Source organism: Oncorhynchus masou, chromosome 9 (assembly GCF_036934945.1).
Source record: "Oncorhynchus masou masou isolate Uvic2021 chromosome 9, UVic_Omas_1.1, whole genome shotgun sequence".
Lineage (NCBI taxonomy): Eukaryota > Metazoa > Chordata > Actinopteri > Salmoniformes > Salmonidae > Oncorhynchus > Oncorhynchus masou.
In genome coordinates this window covers 33,738,947-33,758,721 of record NC_088220.1, presented here as the reverse complement: position 1 = coordinate 33,758,721, position 19,775 = coordinate 33,738,947, and the positions used below count along the sequence as shown (strand labels likewise).

The 19,775-nt window shown below is 46.3% G+C and overlaps 1 protein-coding gene across 1 annotated transcript; it reads left to right on the top strand.

The window, feature by feature from the left end:
- The first annotated feature begins 2,812 nt into the window (after positions 1-2,812).
- LOC135545894 (lysine-specific demethylase 2A-like) lies at positions 2,813-19,761 on the top strand. Its single transcript, XM_064973855.1, has 23 exons — positions 2,813-3,120; positions 3,861-3,899; positions 7,546-7,684; positions 7,880-7,958; positions 8,115-8,161; positions 8,286-8,464; positions 10,234-10,340; positions 11,031-11,124; positions 11,325-11,478; positions 11,551-11,666; positions 11,797-11,923; positions 12,021-12,337; positions 14,250-14,327; positions 14,486-14,734; positions 14,809-14,949; positions 15,173-15,259; positions 15,989-16,234; positions 16,340-16,372; positions 16,482-17,503; positions 17,651-17,814; positions 17,915-18,061; positions 18,280-18,495; positions 18,582-19,761. The coding sequence occupies exons 2-23, from the start codon at positions 3,864-3,866 to the stop codon at positions 18,761-18,763; spliced, it is 3,960 nt and encodes a 1,319-aa protein (XP_064829927.1). The 5' UTR covers positions 2,813-3,120; positions 3,861-3,863; the 3' UTR covers positions 18,764-19,761.
- Positions 19,762-19,775: the final 14 nt, after the last annotated feature.

Sequence of the window (19,775 nt, the reverse complement as noted above, 5' to 3'; positions counted from 1 at the left end):
GGCTGTGTGCTTTGGGTTAGTTGTCCTGTTGGAAGGTGAACCTTCGCCCTAGTCTGAGGTCCTGAGTCCTCTGGAGTGGTTTTTCATCAAGGATGGCTGTACTTTGCTCTGTTAATCTTTGCCTCCACCCAGACTAGTCTCTGCCGCTGAAAAACATTCCTACAGCATGATACTGCCGCCATCATGCTCCACCATAAGGATGGTGCCAGGCTTCTTCCAGACGTGACACTTGGTTCAGGCCATGGAGTTCAATCTTGGTTTCATCAGACCAGAGAATCTTGTTTCTCATGGTCTGAGAGTCTTTAGGTTCCTTTTGGCAAACTCCACGCAGGCTGTTGTGCCTTTTACTGAGGAGTGGCTTCCGTCTGGCCACTCTACCATAAAGGCCTGATTGGTGGAGTGTTGCAGAGATGGTTGTCCTGGAAGTGTTTCCCATCTCCACAGAGTAGCTCTTGAGCTTTGTCAGAGTGACCATCGGGTTCTTAGTCACCTCCCCGACCAAGGCCCTCCCCTGGCTGGTTCCAAACATCTTCCATTTAAGAATGGAGGCCACTGGGTTCTTGGAGAGCTTCAATGCTGCAGAAATGTTTTGGTACCCTTCCCCAGATCTGTGCCTCGACACAATCCTGTCTCGGCACTCTACGAACAATCCCTTCATCATCATGACTTGGTTTTTGCTCTGACATGCACTGTCAACTGTGGGACCTTTTTATTTTGACGGGGGTGTGCCTTTCCAAATCATGTCCAATCAATTGAATTTACCACAGGTGGACTCCCAAGTTGTAGAGCTCAATTTCAAGTCTCATAGCAAAGGGTCTGAATACTTATGTAAATAAGGCATTTATGTCTAAACTGGTTTTGCTCTGTCATTATGGGGTATTTTATTTGTATTTTAAATCGCCTTTATTTAACCAGGTAGGCTAGTTGAGAACAAGTTCTCATTTACAACTGCGACTGGGCCAAGAAAAAGCAAAGCAGTGTGACACACAACACAGTTACACATGGAATAACCTAACACAGAGTCAATAATCCAATAGAAAAGTCTATATACAATATACTACAAATGTAGTAAGATTAGGGAGTTAAGGCAGAAAATAGGCCACAGTGGAGAAATAATTACAATTTAGCAAATAAACACGAGTGATAGATGTGCAGAAGATGCAAGTAGAGATACTGGGGTGCAAAGGAGTAAATAAAATGAATAACAGCATGGGGATGAGGTAGTTGGATGGGCTATTTACAGATGGGCTATGTGCAGTGAGCTGCTCTGACAGCTGATGCTTCAAGTTAGTGAGGGAGATATGAGCTTCAGTGATTTTTGTAGTTCGTTCTAGTCATTGGCAGCAGAGAACTGGAAGAAAAGGCAGCCAAAGGAGGAATTGGCTTTGGTGGTGACCAGTGAAATATACCTGCTGGAGCGTGTGGGTGCTGCTATAGTGACCAGTGAGCTGAGAAGGCAGGGTTTTGCCTAGCAAAGACACAGATGGCCTGGAGCCAGTGGGTTTGGCGACAAATATGAAGCGAGGGCCAGCCAACGAGAGCATACAAGTTGCAGTGGTGGGTAGTTTATGGGGCTTTGGTGACAAAACGGATGGCACTGTGGTAGACTGCATCCAATTTGCTGAGTAGAGTGTTGGAGGCTATTTTGTAAATGACATCGCCGAAGTCAAGGATCGGTAGGAGAATCAGTTTTACGAGGGTATGTTTGGCAGCATGAGTGAAGGATGCTTTGTGTCCCAAACAGAACTAAGATATTGTATGTCGATTGCTGAGGATTTTTATTTAATCCATTTTAGAATAAAGCTATAACGTAACAAATGTGGAAAAAGTCTTAATTTTCCTCACTGCTTCTAATTTCTCATTCAGTTCTTGGTTACCACACTGTCATCTAAGGTTTTGAAGATCCCATGTACAATGAGATTGGTGCCTCCTGCCAATGACAGGATATTGTGGTACCATATGTAGGCGAAAAAAACATTGGGTGAATATTTGGATTAATGATTCAATGACTTATGTGCATAAGAAAATATGTATGAAATTATATATACTTGAGCACAACATTCAACAAATATAGTTACAGCTGTGACTCATGGTCAAAATCCTTAATTTACCCAGTCATGTATTTTATTGCACATGTATTTTTTTCTTCATGGTGTGTGTGTGTGTGTGGTCGTTCATACAATGTTGTTTCTCGGTATGCTGTGTCAGTATGTAATGTGCTGAAATGTTAGTGAAGGTCTGTTCAGTGATGAGTGGTTGTCAGTCATCCAGTGTGGTTGTTCTGTAATAGAATGTTGTATTTGTGCTATTAGTGCGCCTCTTGTCTTTAATTCTCTCTTTTTCCTCATCTGTTTAAGAAACGTTTTATTCTTTCGTTGACAGGTGGCATTCAAATACTTTTTGAATGGGATGGAACAACTATTGTCCCTCTTACTATATGTTCCCTTGTCCTTATGACAATGGTCTTTACTGGGAATCTTCAGCCGCACTATGTTCCGATATGATTGGTTTATCTACATAAATTGTTCCCCATAGTAGTCTTATGATAGGCTCTCTTGTTGACCCCATTTTGACACCCCAGCGAATAATGTTTCGCTCACGTCGGTGGTCTCTACTGCCATAGGCTGCCACACCACGTGGGGCGCAGTTTAAACAGCGCGACAAACCATCTTTCGGAAAGACGTAACTTTTACCCAATCACAACCTTCCTGTGTTGATTTATTAATGTACTATTGGATGGCAGTGTTAATCCTGGGACGGGTCCTTCTCTTTGGTGTGTGTGTGTGTGTGTGTGTGTGTGTGTGTGTGTGTGTGTGTGTGTGTGTGTGTGTGTGTGAGTCTCAGCTGAAAATGGCGGATCGAAGCAGATCGCTTTAACTTTATCGCACAATAACCAGGATAACAAACTACAAAGCTAAAAATATATAAGATGGATACAAAGTTCAGCGATAACTTCTAGACGCGGCGCTACGGGATAGCATACAGACCACAACAACCCAATGAGTTATTTCAGTGGGAAACTTATCTCAAAAATAATACGTTAGCCATTTTCCGATTAGGAAGCTAACGTTAGCTCAATGATGGCTAACTAGCTAACGTTCCGTGAATGAAGACGCTAACGTAAGTTAGATCATTTTATCTACATAAAGATAACCCATAACTGTAACTAACATTATACAATTATATTGTGCTGGGTATGTTGACTAGGTCACGGTAGGTTATTAACTGAAATTGCGTCCGAACAGAGTAGGACCACTAGACACTCAAATGTATTCGGGGAAGTTAGCTAGCTAACAACAGTCTTTTGTAGCTAATGCGTTAGTATATGCAGATAGCATAGATAGCACTCACTAACAGCCTCTGCTGCAACTTGGCCAGTTCTGTAACATTATCCAAGGATAACGATATGGTTAAATAACAGATTTTCTTGCAAAAAAAGTGTAATTTGCATGTTCCCGTTTTTGTCAACAATAATAATTAGTGAACGGTGGCGAGTTGACGTTTAGACAACTAACGTTATTTGATTGTTATTTGTTAGCTACAGTAACGTTAGTTAGCTAAATACATTTGTTACTGTATAGCCAGTTATTTAGTACTTAGCATTAACTTGCTATGTCATAATATGAAGTCAGTTTATATATAACGTTAGCCAAATCTTAGCTAACCTTTATCCTTGTCCCGATACTGAAGCTGGCAAACTGTCAATCCAAGCGCCAGAAGTTAAGAGTATTTTATACTCGTATGTAAACAATTGGCCTATAGTTTGGCTCTCAAAATCTGCTGTTAAATTAGTTAACTACTCAATTAACTTGGGCTGTTCATGGCATTGTGATTTGTCAACGGTCTCATTCCTGTCTTAGGTCATGGAAGACCAAAACCCCCGTTACAGCAAGCGCTTGGTAAGTACAGTCTAATTAATAGCTACGTGTTGGTGTGTTAGCTAAAATTGTTTTGCAAGTTGTATTTAGCTAGTTTCCCTAAAGAAAACGACTGTTGCATCGGTAACAAGCAAAATCAACCAGAGAGTGTTGTGGATCTGTTGGCCTGACGATAGACTGGATGCGTGTCAGTGGGTTCAATGTAGGGTCAGGTTCAAGTTCACTGTTGTCTGACCTGATAATGTTTGCTCATGTCGCTTTACATTAGGTGGGGCTTTTTGTTACTATGCCGTGACTTAGACCCATTTAGGCTTTTCTAAAGGGTGTATTAAAAAAAAATAATAATAAATAAAATTGTCCATTAAAAATAATCCACAGAATTCTAGATAATAGTGGAATGTTTGTGTGGATCTTAGAATGTATAGTTAGTCAAGATATAAGAATAGTTGCAGAACAATAGGAAACAGCATGCGGGGTGTTTTGAATAAAGATAATACCAGGCATAGCCCAGGTTTGGTGGAACAGGATGGGGGTGGGGTGTTGTGCTGGACCCATCTGTCTAGCCAAGATATGAGAGCAGGGGGTGAATGGAAGTAAGTGGGGTGGGGATAAGGCCCTCCTTCTGTGATGCCCACGCAGACCATTGCGTGACTGAATGACTGATCTGCAAAATCTTTCTGTTATGAGTCTTTGTGCCTTTGAACAGGGTTTAGTAGTAGGTGCACCGGTTTTTGCAAAGCTGCTGGGTTTTTCCACACTCAATAGTTACCTATGTGTATCTAGAATGGTCCACCACTCAAAGGGCATCTAGCCAACTTGACACAACTGTGGAGTCAACATGGGCCAGCGTCCCTGTGGAAAGCTTTCGACACCTTAGAGTCCATGCCCAGACGAATTGAGGCTGTTCGTTCAACTCGATTAGGAAGATGCTCCTAATATTTGGTATACTCAGTGTACATTGGTGTGTTTCCCAATGTGAAATGGCTAGCTTGTTAGCAGTGCATGCTAGTAGCGGTCAATTTTTTTATTTTACCTTTATTTTACTAGGCAAGTCAGTTAAGAACAAATTCTTATTTTCAATGACGGCCTAGGAACAGTGGGTTAACTGCAGATTTGTACCTTGTCAGCTCGGGGATTCGAACTTGCAACCTTTCAGTTACTAGTTCAATGCTCTAACCACTAAGCTACCATGCCGCCCCTGACAGAAATAATGTAGCCCGAGCTACTGAAAACAGGCCTTTTACCAGATTAAAAAAATGACAGGAGCATTTGATTCTTATGAAAGAGATGCAGTCCAGACGGTAGTTTCCTAAATGTAGCCCATCGGCCTATAGAGAGAACCGGCAAACTCACGCACATCCCCATAAAAGCACCTGTCAATCAAAGCCACCAGCATATGTCAACACAAGCAAATATTTCTCCTTTCCTTAAAACGTATTAAAAAACCTAGGCATGCCTTAGGCTTTTGGGAAGTACGCTATAAGATAATGTATTGACAAGGAAGGTATGAAGTGGACAGCTGAGCTATATTATGAAGATGAAACTGACAATCATTAAAATAGAAACAAATACACGCCAAATGTCCATAGCCTATTTATCGCAACGATGATTATCAAGGCAGAACGCATTGGAAAGATTTTTCAAATACTGTGAGGAACTGTTTTGATTTGAATGACTTAATGTGTGAGGTGAAGAAAAGCTGGGCACTTTTCTACATTTGACATTTGCCAGGTACCCCCACGCATCTCGTGAATTTGCTGCCTGAGCTTCAAAGGCGAGTTGGAAAGAGGACGAGATAGAGACCGTTTAATAGACAGACTAGGCTAGCAAAACAATTGCTTATAATCATTAGTAAACACTCACTTGGTAAACTATATATATATATATATATACATACATACATACAGTGCCTTGCGAAAGTATTCGGCCCCCTTGAACTTTGCGACCTTTTGCCACATTTCAGGCTTCAAACATAAAGATATAAAACTGTATTTTTTTGTGAAGAATCAACAACAAGTGGGACACAATCATGAAGTGGAACGACATTTATTGGATATTTCAAACTTTTTTAATAAATCAAAAACTGAAAAATTGGGCGTGCAAAATTATTCAGCCCCCTTAAGTTAATACTTTGTAGTGCCACCTTTTGCTGCGATTACAGCTGTAAGTCGCTTGGGGTATGTCTCTTATCAGTTTTGCACATCGAGAGACTGAAAGTTTTTCCCATTCCTCCTTGCAAAACAGCCCGAGCTCAGTGAGGTTGGATGGAGAGCATTTGTGAACAGCAGTTTTCAGTTCTTTCCACAGATTCTCGATTGGATTCAGGTCTGGACTTTGACTTGGCCATTCTAACACCTGGATATGTTTATTTTTGAACCATTCCATTGTAGATTTTGCTTTATGTTTTGGATCATTGTCTTGTTGGAAGACAAATCTCCGTCCCAGTCTCAGGTCTTTTGCAGACTCCATCAGGTTTTCTTCCAGAATGGTCCTGTATTTGGCTCCATCCATCTTCCCTGTCCCTGCTGAAGAAAAGCAGGCCCAAACCATGATGCTGCCACCACCATGTTTGACAGTGGGGATGGTGTGTTGTGGTTGATGAGCTGTGTTGCTTTTACGCCAAACATAACGTTTTGCATTGTTGCCAAAAAGTTCAATTTTGGTTTCATCTGACCAGAGCACCTTCTTCCACATGTTTGGTGTGTCTCCCAGGTGGCTTGTGGCAAACTTTAAACAACAACTTTTATGGATATCTTTAAGAAATGGCTTTCTTCTTGCCACTCTTCCATAAAGGCCAGATTTGTGCAATATACGACTGATTGTTGTCCTATGGACAGAGTCTCCCACCTCAGCTGTAGATCTCTGCAGTTCATCCAGAGGGATCATGGGCCTCTTGGCTGCATCTCTGATCAGTCTTCTCCTTGTAGGAGCTGAAAGTTTAGAGGGACGGCCAGGTCTTGGTAGATTTGCAGTGGTCTGATACTCCTTCCATTTCAATATTATCGCTTGCACAGTGCTCCTTGGGATGTTTAAAGCTTGGGAAATCTTTTTGTATCCAAATCCGGCTTTAAACTTCTTCACAACAGTATCTCGGACCTGCCTGGTGTGTTCCTTGTTCTTCATGATGCTCTCTGCGCTTTTAACGGACCTCTGAGACTATCACAGTGCAGGTGCATTTATACGGAGACTTGATTACACACAGGTGGATTGTATTTATCATCATTAGTCATTTAGGTCAACATTGGATCATTCAGAGATCCTCACTGAACTTCTGGAGAGAGTTTGCTGCACTGAAAGTAAAGGGGCTGAATAATTTTGCACGCCCAATTTTTCAGTTTTTGATTTGTTAAAAAAGTTTGAAATATCCAATAAATGTCGTTCCACTTCATGATTGTGTCCCACTTGTTGTTGATTCTTCACAAAAAAATACAGTTTTATATCTTTGTTTTGAAGCCTGAAATGTGGCAAAAGGTCGTAAAGTTCAAGGGGGCCGAATACTTTCGCAAGGCACTGTATATATATCCTAAAATAAATGTAGGACTATTTAAACGGGTTTGACAGTTATTTTATTTTCATGGCGGTCTTCGTCCACAACCGTCAGTTACACGGTTATTCAATTACCATCACAGCCCTGGATACGAGTTGAGTTTCTGCTTTGTGTCACTAGCGTACGGGGACGCGGCGGCGCTACCTCGATGACGGGATCTCGGACGATGAGATTGAGGGGAAAAGGACCTTTGACCTGGATGAGAAGCTGCAGAGTGACCGGTTCAACTCCAACCTGGTTAAACACATGGAGGGAAAAGGTCAGGGGTCAAACCAAGCTATGATATCCCTTAAAGGTGTTAACCCAGTTTCTCCTATGTTATGATCTTGACCTGAAAAGGCTTGTTGGTTTTGTAATCTGGCAAAAAACTTGGCCCTAATTATGGTTCTACTTCTTTGATTACTTTTGGTGAGCCTGCCCTGCATTGTTGAGGGTAACGTGTGTTTCTCTGCAGACTTCACGTTCGAGTACATCCAGAGGGAGGGGCTGAGAGACCCTCTGATCTTTGAGAAAAAAGACGGCCTCGGCTTAGAGTAGGTCATTCGTCGTCTTCTAATTATCTAGCCCACCTCCTTCTCTGCAGATCTGTGGGAGATGGAAATATAACTGCTGGCTCACTCTGATTCTCCAGATTTATTTAACAACCCCCCCTCTCGCTCTCTCTCCCTCCCTCTGTCTTATTCTGTCAGGATGCCAGACTCTGATTTCAGTGTGAGTGACGTCAAGTTGTTTGTAGGTAAGGCCCAAACTATGAACACTCTTATGAACTCATGGCTGCTGATTTCATCTGAATTTTGAAACAGTGCTGCAGGGCCTGTAAGTAATTCTCCCTGCCCTTTGCCTGACCCCTTCTGTCATAGGCAGTCGGAGGATGGTCGACGTTATGGATGTGACCACTCAGAAGGGCATCGAGATGTCCATGGCCCAATGGCGGCGGTACTACGAGACCCCGCCTTCGGAGCGAGATAAGCTCTATAACGTCATCAGCCTGGAGTTCAGTCACACCAAGCTGGAGAATCTGGTGAAAAGACCCGCCTCGGTAAGACGCGTGCAGGCGCGCGCACGCGCACGCACACACATACCAGTAGTGCTGAGTGAGGAACCATCATTATATACACTACCGTTCAAAAGTTTTGGGTCACTTAGAAATGTCATTGTTTGTGAAAGAAAATCACTTTTTTTTTGTCCATTAAAATAACATCAAATGTTGTAAATGACTGTTGTAGCTGGAAATGGCAGATTTTTTATGAAATATCTTCATAGGAGTGCAGAGGCCCATTATCAGCAACCATCACTCCTGTGTTCCAATGTCACGTTGTGTTGGCTAATCCAAGTTTATCATTTTAAAAGGCTAATTGATCATTAGAAAACCCCTTTGCAATTATGTTAGCACAGCTGAAAACTGTTGTGCTGATTAAAGAAGCAATAAAACTGGCCTTCTTTAGACTAGTTGAGTATCTGGAGCATCGGTATTTGTGGGATCAAACCCATAAATGCTGATGCTCCATATGTGGAAATTCCATAAAAGATCTGCTGTTTCCAGCTACAATAGTCATTTACAACATTAACAATGTCTACACTGTGTTTCTGATCAATTTGATGTAATTTTAATGGACAAAAAATGAGCTTTTCTTTCTAAGTGACCAGAAATGTTTGAACGGTAGTGTATATTTTTTCAGTTATTAAATATCTAAATTACCAATGTCTGTTCAATTACTTTAATTCCATTTTGTTTTTTTGTAAGCCCAACTTGCTGTTTAATTAACAAAAGAAATCAAGTCCAGAACTATGTGGGACGCTGGACTGAAGGGAGTTGGGGTTTTCATTAAGCAAATATTCTATTTAATTCAGCACAGAACCCTGGAAAATGACTAGTGTCCATAATCCATTTCACTTGTTTTTTCCTGACTCGATCAGAGAGGAAGAGGCGAACGGTTTCACTCTCGCCAAAACCTGTCCAAAATAATCCCAATGCGTTTTGGACCTAAGCTTGTCGCCTGCCTTGTCTCCTTTGGGACAACGACTCCCATTGTTAGGGCGGAGACATGAGCATTTCTTCATTATATTCAGATCTCTGGACAGATGCACGTTTACGCCTGCTACGTTATGTTCGATATACACAGGCCGTATGAGAGAGGAATGTACACAACACAATGAAGAGAGACAGAGACGGTTGAGGAAGTTATATCTTCTCTACTTTGACAAACTAGTAGGATGACTAAAGACAGTACAGTATGGGGAAGAACAATGTTAGATGGCCTGGCTGACTGACTGCTCCTGGCTGACTGCTCCTGGCTGACTGCTCCTGGCTGAGCAGAGAAGAGAGGAGGACTTCAAGGAATGAGAAATGATAGAGTCATCAAATAAAAACGAAGTAATAAACACAACTGAAATATTGTATTTCATAGTAATTTCCTATTTTTCTATTGATGTCTATGCAATGTGGATCTGATCAGAGGCAAGGTGAAATTCTAGTTTTGGCAATTGAATGTTCACTATTTTTGGCTTTGGAATTTCCATTTAAAAAGCTCAAATCACTGTAGTGTCATTATTTCATAATGCATTTAATGTTTAAAAAAATTATCAAAGTTGAAAAATTGTGATAATCTTTAAATAGTCGAACCAAAACCGAACCGACCTCGAAGCACTAATCACTCAGTACTACAAACCAGAAAACCTTGTCAAACACCAAACAATCACATAGCAAGTTCAGGTGTCTGACCATTGTAAACACTGGGCTATCACTTCCACAGAGCCCTGGACAGTCAGTGGTGCATGTCCCTACTGACCTTCCCTCCCTCTCCCCAGGTGGATTTGATCGACTGGGTGGACAACATGTGGCCAAGGCACCTGAAGGAGCGACAGAGAGACTCAACCAACTCCATCATAGACATGCAGTATCCCAAAGTGCAGAAGTGAGTCCCAAACCTGCACCTTCTTATGGCTTTCATTCCACATGTACACAACACTTCATTTTAAAATGTTTACCCTTCCGTAACAATGCAGTGTTGGCCTCCCGGGTGGCGCAGTGGTTAAGGGCTCTGTACTGCAGCGCCAGCTGTGCCACCAGAGACTCTGGGTTCGCGCCCAGGCTCTGTCGTAACCGGCCGCGACCGGGAGGTCCATGGGGCGACGCACAATTGGCCTAGCGTCGTCTGGGTTAGGGAGGGTTTGGCCGGTAAGGATATCCTTGTCTCATCGCGCACCAGCAACTCCGGTGTTGCGGGCCGGGCGCAGTGCACACTAACCAAGGTTGCCAGGTGCACGGTGTTTCCTTCGACACATTGGTGAGGCTGGCTTCTGGGTTGGATGCGCGCTGTGTTAAGAAGCAGTGCGGCTTGGTTGGGTTGTGTATTGGAGGATGCATGACTTTCAACCTTCGTCTCTCCCGAGCCCGTACGGGTGTTGTTGCGATGAGACAAGATGGTAGATAAGATAATTGGATACCACGAAATTGGGGAGAAAAAGGGGTACAATTTCCCCCCCCCCAAATATTTTTTTAAAATAACAATGCGGTGTTTGTGCGTGGAGCGTGAGTTCATTTAACACATGTCTTTGTTTTTAATGATGGTTGATGTACGGTGTAAAGATGTATATTCCTTCAGGTACTGTCTGATGAGTGTCCAGGGCTGCTTCACAGACTTCCACGTTGACTTTGGTGGTACATCGGTCTGGTACCACATCCTGCGGGGGGGCAAGGTGAGATGACACCCAGGAGAACTTGAGCCTTGGATGTGTCATGTTTTGAATCGCCGCAGACTTCAATAGAACACAATTTATCCCTGACCAAGATGGCTGCCATTTGTCAGCACATTCTAGAGTTACGAATGTTTAGGACTTAGCCATAGAGATGCAATAAAATACTAGAATGTCCTATCTCGACCTCTGACCTCCTGTAGGTGTTCTGGCTGATCCCACCCACACCCCAGAACCTGGAGCTGTATGAGGACTGGGTGTTGTCAGGGAAACAAGGGGACATCTTCCTGGGAGACAAGGCTCGGGACTGTCAGAGGATTGAGCTGAAGCAGGGCTATACCTTCATGATCCCCTCTGGTACGTACACACACTGATACACACGGTACATTTTTGTTCCCCCATCTAACCTCCTCCACTGTTGATGTCTAGGTTGGATCCATGCTGTGTACACCCCTGAGGATACGCTGGTGTTTGGGGGAAACTTCCTCCACAGCTTCAACATCCCCATGCAGCTCAACATCTACAACATCGAGGACCGCACACGAGTGAGTACACTACCACACGCACACGTGTCACGCAGAACTCCACTGCACATGCACGAGTACTACTCAATGGGGGGGACTACAGGTGAGAGTAGTCACTTCCCTTCAATATCTCATGTGTTCTGCTGTCCAGGTCCCGGCTAAGTTCCGATACCCCTTCTACTATGAGATGTGCTGGTACGTGCTGGAGAGATACCTCTACTGTCTGACTAACACCTCTCACCTCACCCCTGAGTTCCAGAAGCACTCGCTCGGTGTTGGTGAGTGTACACACACACACGCAACGATTTATATTTTTCTGTCTCTCATTTGCTCTGTCTTCTCGTTTTAATCTCTGTTTTTGTCCCTCCCTCTCAGGTCTGACTCGGGACTCCTCGGAGAACAAACTAAATGGCCACGTGAAAAACGGCACGTCGGAGGAGGAGAATAAAGACAGAGACGATGATGAGGAAGGAAAGGAGGAGGAAAGGGAGAGCAAGGTCAAAATGGAAGAGAGCGACGAGGATGTCTCCCCCACTCTGGGTGCCACTAAGCTGGGGCTGAGGGTAAACCTGACCCCCCTGGAGCTGGAGGGGCTGTGGAACCTACTGGGGAAGCTGGAGGAGCTGCCAGCCCACAAGAAGTGTGTCCCCGCAGGCATCCGCAACGCCCCCGCCCTGCTCCACGACATACGGGTGGGTACAGGGCACCAGTCTCGAATATAATAATATAATGTATGTCACCTCAAGTCATTTACAGTAGTGTGCACACACAGGAAACTGCCAAAATAAAGGAAACGTCAACATGGTCTTAGGCCAATTCCCACAAGCGTAAAGGGTTATGTGGAAGGGGCTAAATTTGGAATGTTTCTTAGAGAAGAAATATGAAATGCATAACCATGGTAACCATAACCATTTATTTGACAAAAGTTGAGGACACAACAGTTTATCAGACAGAAGACTGAATCCAAACATTTTGTGCATTTTACATTTACTGTACTTTTCGAAGGATTTTGTTGATAACAAAATCTGAAAATATTCTGGATACATTCAGTAACATAAGAATATTCCTAGAAAATGTGGGGTAGGTGCAAACATAAGACAAAACAATGACAAGGGTCTCCAAGTGGCCACACCCTCTCCAGAGTGTGCAGTTCCTGAGTTATTTCAATGCCCTTTTATGACTCAAAGAAGAGTCTTCAACTATAAGGTTTTTTTTTTTTTTTTTTTCTCAATGTGCCGTTGAGGAACTAGAACAAGTACACTTGTAGTTGTTTTGTTTGGAACACAACCCTGCATCCCCGCCAGTGAATATTTACGCAATCCAAAAAGTTGCCTATTTTTATCAATCACAATCTGGATCAGGTGGGCATCATTTGAAAGCTTTTTCTATTGCCAACATGACCATCCGTATTATGAAGTACAACCTTAGGCTTTCACAAGACAGGGGTCATAGTGTTGGTGCGCATAGAAAGGAGGTAAGGGTGCGTTCTGGTGCGTGTTCCGCTGCAAATTTTCTTCACAATAGACAGTCTCATTCTGTTCGGAATAACCCTGGATAGGACGCCATTTAATTGTCCATCAAACACAGTAATCATAAACGTTTACACAAGCTTTCTGATATGGAAATGTGAAGTGCATGTTTGGACTCTCAGGTGTTTGACTTGCTACTATTGTTAATAAAATCCTCAACGTCTCATCTTTCAAATTACATAGAGCCCTTTTTAATTTACAGCATTTCCCTCACTCTGACAATTTGCGATACCCAAGTTCAGAACGGCTGTCAGTGAAAACCCATATAGCGCTGTGAAGCACAGAGCCTGAGCTCTGTCGTTTAGAGTACGTTACTGTAGAGCCTCTGCACTGCACAGCCTCTGCGTGCCAATTTAGGCGTTTATCAGTGCCAAAATCTGCCATTTTCAACCCTTATACGGGTACGAGTGTAAAGGGTTTTAATAGGGTGTTGGGCCACCACGATCCTACAAAGGTGGCTTGAAATATCTGATTACATGTGCTTTTTGGCTGTTCAGACAGCAGGTAAAAGTACAGATTGGAATCTGATATGCAGATAAAAAGGATTTGAGTCACTTCACACTGCCAGTGTGAACACTGCTTTAGAGACTGACCCAGAATGACTCACAGCTGTCATCACTGCCAAAGGTGCTTCTACAAAGTATTGACTGGGTTTAATCTAATCCAAAATAAATGTACCTTTTTTATGTTCAAATTTTTCTTCCACTTCGACATTGGTATTTTCTATAGATCGTTGACAATTTTATCAATTTTAATCCCACTTTGTTATGCAACGAAATGCGGAAAAATTCAAGATCTGGACTTGGTATGGGTGGTCCCAGCAGGAATCAAACCCAAGATCCTGACGCTGCAAAGGGCGCCATGCTCTGCTAACTGATCTACACAGGACCCGTTTCTGTCTGCAGGCGTCTGAGGACAGCGGGTTTCTACGGGTTACGTTTTAATATCCACGCAGCGTGCAACTTCCAGTGCCTGACCAGTACATTGCTTCATTCTCAGTGAATGTTGGAACAGTGTCTGTCTTTCAATCAATAGTCTTGACTTGACCTTTTTACGTGTCTTGTGTCCTGTTTAGGCTCTTCTGGAAGACCACCGCAATGACGACCCCAAGCTGTCTTACACTGGGAAGCCCATCGTCAAGTGGCCCAAGAGGGTGAGCCAAGAGGGCAGTGCCTCTCGTACACACGTGTTCAAACACTCACCCGACATGCACGCGGCCATACATGCGTTTAGTCACCACAGTCAAGCCCTCAACAACACGGGGCAGACGTCTCAACTTTCCTCCCTTCTGCTCCCACCTTTCCCGGCCAGCCGTCGTGGTACCGGCCCCCTTCCCCCTCGCCGGTGGACCGCCCGCGCCTGGCCACGCCCCACAAGCCCGCGCGCCCGGCTCGGGCCGCCACCTCACTCTCGGCCCTGAGGCGGCGGCGCGTGCGCTGCAAACGCTGTGCGGCCTGCCAGAGGGAGGAGTGCGGCGAATGCAACTTCTGCAGAGACATGAGGAGGTTCGGAGGACCCGGGCGCATGAAGAAGGGCTGCATGATGCGGCAGTGTCTGGCTGTGAGTATCCAGTGCACCGCCTTCACGCCCTGTGTGTGTATAGCATGTTGACCGTTGTCTCTCCCCGTCTCCAGCCTGGCCTGCCCAACTCGGCGGTGTGTGTTCTCTGTGGAGAGGGCCAGGGGAAGCAGGAGCTGGCGGACGCTAGCCCATCCTCCACAACCCTGATGGAATGCTCTAACTGTGCTCAGATCGCCCACCCCGACTGCATCAAGGTGACCAGGGACCAGCAGATACGTGGATATACCTGTACTACAATGTACACTGTACAATCCCTCTTGTGCAGCATGTACTTCCAATACATATTTTCTTTCGTATCCCACACGAGGGGGTCACGAACTCAAATGGCCCTTGAGGATGATGGCGGTATTATAGGTGCTTATAACAGTCCTCTGTGTGCATGTCAGGTGTTTATAGCTGTTCATTCTCCTCTCTCAGGTGCCAGGGGAGGGCAGGATCAACAAGGACCTGCCCAGCTGCTGGGAGTGTCCCAAATGTTACCGGGACAAAGATGGCTCCTCAGAGGTATCCCATCATTTCTTTATTGGCATGGGGAACATATGTTCATTTACCAAAGTGAAACTAACAGTCAACCTTCAACTCATAAAAGTTTCAAAGTAATAGAGACGTTTCAAATGTCATATTACAGAGTGTGGGGCGCACGCGTCTCTCTCGCTCTGTGCGCGCGTGCGTCTCTCTCGCTCTGTGCGCGCGTGCGTCTCTCTCGCTCTGTGCGCGCGTGCGTCTCTCTCGCTCTGTGCGCGCGTGCGTCTCTCTCGCTCTGTGCGCGCGTGCGTCTCTCTCGCTCTGTGCGCGCGTGCGTCTCTCTCGCTCTGTGCGCGCGTGCGTCTCTCTCGCTCTGTGCGCGCGTGCGTCTCTCTCGCTCTGCGCGCGTGCGTCTCTCTCGCTCTGCGCGCGCGTGCGTCTCTCTCGCTCTGCGCGCGCGTGCGTCTCTCTCTCGCTCTGTGCGCGCGTGCGTCTCTCTCGCTCTGTGCGCGCGTGCGTCTCTCTCGCTCTGCGCGCGCGTGCGTCTCTCTCGCTCTGCGCGCGTGCGTCTCTCTCGCTCTGCGCGCGTCGCTCTCTGCTGCGGGCGTCGCTCTCTGCTGCGCGCGTCGCTCTCTGCGCACATCACTCTGGCGCTCTGCGCACGCCGCTCTCTGCGCGCGTCTGTTCTTCTGTCCCTGTAAGATGATACCCACCAACTCTATTAATACCTGTTTTGTGATGTTGCCTCTCTTTTACTCTCGGTCTCAGTCGTCCAGCAGTGATGAGGACAGCATGGCGTCTACAGGTTCTCTCACTACGTCAAAGCATGCCCACCGGGAAGGGATAGGAGTAGAGGAGGCAGGAGGTGGGGTGAGGAAGGGGCGACGTGGCAGACCCCCCCTGACGTCCTCTCTGTCTCAGCGGAGGGCGCCCCCTCCCTCCCAGCGGCTGCTACTGCAGCAACAACAGAACAGGAAGAGAGCCGGCGCACTGGAGCTACGACTCCGGAAGAGTGTGAGAGAGGGAGTATGGGAAGGGGGGCGGCGTAAGGGGTTTTTGATTCGTACAATAATTTTTCACCAAGTCATCTAATTTTAAATCTCTGTCTTTGTGTTGCAGATCAAACTGGAGCGCAGCAAAATCTTACAGTCGGTATGCACATGCAGCCTATTTTAAAGCACTGTATCTCTCTAAACCAATGTATGATTATTCAAAAAAAAGCATTGTTTTACCTATTCTACTCCTCACCTCCTCTCTACAGAAGCAGACGTCATCTCTGGAGCGTTCTCACAAGCTCCTGGGCTCCCAGCGTCTGGCCCACCTCCAGAGAGGGGTGTCCTCTCGCCTTCACTCCCCCGTCGGCAGACTGTCCCAGGGCCGTGGGTCCTTCAGAGGCTCCCCTACAGGGGCACGACTCCAGCCCCCCCAACCCTCCCTCAGCCTGGAACCCGCAGGCAGGGGAGATGGGCGCAGGGGGCAAGGGCGAGGAGTAAGGCTCAGAGGAGGAGCAGCAGGAAGAGGACAGAGACACGGTGGAGCAGAGGAAGAGAGTGATAGCAGTACCAGCAGCAGCAGCAGCAGTAGTAGTGATGAGGAGGAGGACAGGGAGAAAGGCGTGCGGAGTGGCAGAGGGGACAAAGAAAACCGGCCGCAGAGACAAGTAACAGCCAAAGAAGATGAGGGGAGTGAGGAGTCCAACCAAAACGAAGAAGAAGAAGAAGAGGCGGCGATGGATGAAGACTGGAGGGAAGGAGGACAGGCACAGGCAGAGCCACCGGTCCTCGTAGTTTCTGACATTAGCGACGACCTCATGAAGGGCTCGTATCTCACTGTGACCCTTCAGCCGTCGAGGGCCAAACATGATCCAGGGGCCATCGTCCCCAAACTGGAGGCTGCAGTCACCCCCCGGCCTGCCCCTACCGGACAGATTTACACACAACGCAAGAATCTTGCCCGACCACCACTCAGGAACCACGCCCCAGACCCTGCACGCTCAGATAGACACACACACATCCGGGGAAGCAACATACACACTGGCGGCTCCCATGAAGATGAGAGGAGAAAGAGGCCGGGCAGACCAGAGAGGACAAACAACGGTGCTTCCTCCTCCCGGGTTCATCCTCTACACCTCCCTCTGTCGGCTTTACACGATGGGGAGAGGGAGGAGGCGAATGGAGGGAGCGAACCGGGCTGTGAGAGGGAGGTGTGGGTATCAGTCTTCCATTACCTGACTCGTGCTGAGCTCTGTGTCTGCATGGCCGTCTGCAAGAACTGGTACAAATGGTAAGAGACAAACATTTTAGAATGCATTTTATACACACACACGCAGTGATAACCGCCTTTGTTTCCGTAGGCGCTGTGGTAACTATTCGTGTCTGCATGTGTAAGGGTGCTTCATAAAAAAAACTTTTGAAATGTGTTCTGGTGCAGGAGCCTGGATAAGAGGCTGTGGATGAGGATCAATCTGACCGTGTCTAAAGCAATCAGTCCTCAGGCCCTGTCGGGCATCATCAAACGCCAGCCAGTCGCTCTGGACCTCTCCTGGACCTCCATCTCCAAGAAACAACTCACGTGGCTCGTCAACCGCCTGCCAGGTACAGACAGACAGACAGACAGACAGACAGACAGACAGACCCACCTGAACTACTACTCACAGTGGAGATGTTATTCTCTCTCTCTCTCTCTCTGGCTCAGGGCTGAAGGATCTCATGTTGTCTGGGTGCTCCTGGTCTTCTATTTCGGCTCTGAGCTCGACCAGTTGCCCCCTCCTGCGCACGCTGGACCTGCGCTGGGCCGACGGGGTGAAAGATGGACAGATCCGAGACCTGCTCAACCCCCCAGGTGAGAGCCCCCCCCCCAAACACAGTTTTCTGTTTTGAATTAAGTACTGTTTGGATAAATCCCTTGTCATACCACGTTAATTAGCTATGTCCCTCTGGAGTCAGCAGCGGACACAGATATTCTCAGTCCTCCCTTCCCTCTTCTTTCTTCTCTCCCGCTGTCGCCCTCCTGTCACCTCTTTCTGCCCTAATCCCGTCCCCCTCTCTGTCTCTCTCTAGGGTGTGATAACCGCAGTCAGCTGAGGAACATGCAGTCTTTCCGTCTGGCAGGGCTGGAGATCAGTGACTCCACTCTGAGGCTGGTGATCAGACACATGCCCTTGTTGACCCGTCTGGACCTGTCCCACTGCGGAGGCCTCACGGACCAGTCCATCAACCTGCTCACTGCCGTGGGCTCCTCCACACGCAACACACTCACTGAGCTCAACCTGGGGGGTAAGCCTTGGACTCGCACAGCACACACACAGGATTGCTATTGAGTTGTCTTTCATATTGAGCACCGCTGTGTCTCTATCTCCCAGGCTGCAGTAAGCTGACAGATGCGTGTCTGCGGTACCTTCGCCGGCTCTCCTGCCTCTCCCTGCTGGACCTGCGGGAATGCAAGGGTGTCTCCCGCAAAGCCTGCGAGGCCTTCATCTCGGAGCTGTCCGTCAACACCCTCTACTGCCTATCAGAGGACAAGCTGATCCAGAGGATATCCTAGAGGCCCGCCACCTCTGTCTGGGACAGGGGGGTTACAGGGAGAGGTCGGGTACAGAGAAAAGACTGTAGAAGAAGGACAAGGGAGGCCTAAAAATCCCCCACACTCTCAGAAGGGAGTAGGAGAGTGATTAGTTACTACACACTTAGTGGGAGAAGAGTTTCTTTCCATGTTGTATACATTTTTTTGACTAAACCAGACACGAGACTCAGGTGTTTGCGTTCAGGCGCCGACGCTACGTAATTAAAGTGGGGAGGTCGGTGGTTCCCGTGAAGGTGGCTGGGGGTGCTAGGTGTCATGCCCGACAAGGTTCCCTCCTTACCCTAGTGGTTCTAAGTGCTTTATGACAGGCTGTCTCTAACCCAAAAGGTGTTGGTTGTGGACTAACTCTTCCAGGAGTACTTTGGTCAGGTCGCCCCATCCTGAGACAGAGGGGTGCGCCTATGAGGGATTCAGGGACGGCGCGAGAGGGCAATCGACGTGATGACGAGACCAAAACCAGGGCGGGGTATGAATGAAAGGGAGAAGGGGGGGGTGACAGGGTAAATGGTGCGCTCTCAAACAACAGTTAGGATTCAGGTGCTATCACTCCCAAAACTCTCCCTGTTTTGTACAAATATGAATCTAGGACAGCTGTCTCTATTTTAGGAAATGCCCCTCACCCCACTTTGATGCATTTTCTGTTTCCCATGGATAAAATGTGAGTTCCTTTCCGTTTCACCTGATAAGATTCAGTGTATAAATGTATGATTTGCAGTCATTATTCTGCCCTGTTACCATTCAGCCTAGTGATTCTAATGGATACTTATTTCTTACCCACCTCACTGCCAAATCTAAAAAGAATATAAATATATACTTTTGTCTAAATGTTTCCCTATTTTAGAAGATGAAGAGAAAATCCTGTAGCATTGTAATTATTTTCAGAAATCTTTTTCACTTATGTTATTATTATTATTATTATTATTATTTTTTAGAAAATTAAAAATGAAAGATCAACTGTGCCAGATCTAAGTGA

Excerpts from the sequence above, each read along its gene's own strand:
- LOC135545894 (XM_064973855.1), top strand. The coding sequence starts at position 3,864 with ATGGAAGACCAAAACCCCCGTTACAGCAAGCGCTTG. Across the intron at positions 7,959-8,114 it reads AAAGACGGCCTCGGCTTAGA|GATGCCAGACTCTGATTTCA; the intron begins GTAGGTCATTCG and ends TTATTCTGTCAG. Across the intron at positions 15,260-15,988 it reads ACAAAGATGGCTCCTCAGAG|TCGTCCAGCAGTGATGAGGA; the intron begins GTATCCCATCAT and ends TCTCGGTCTCAG.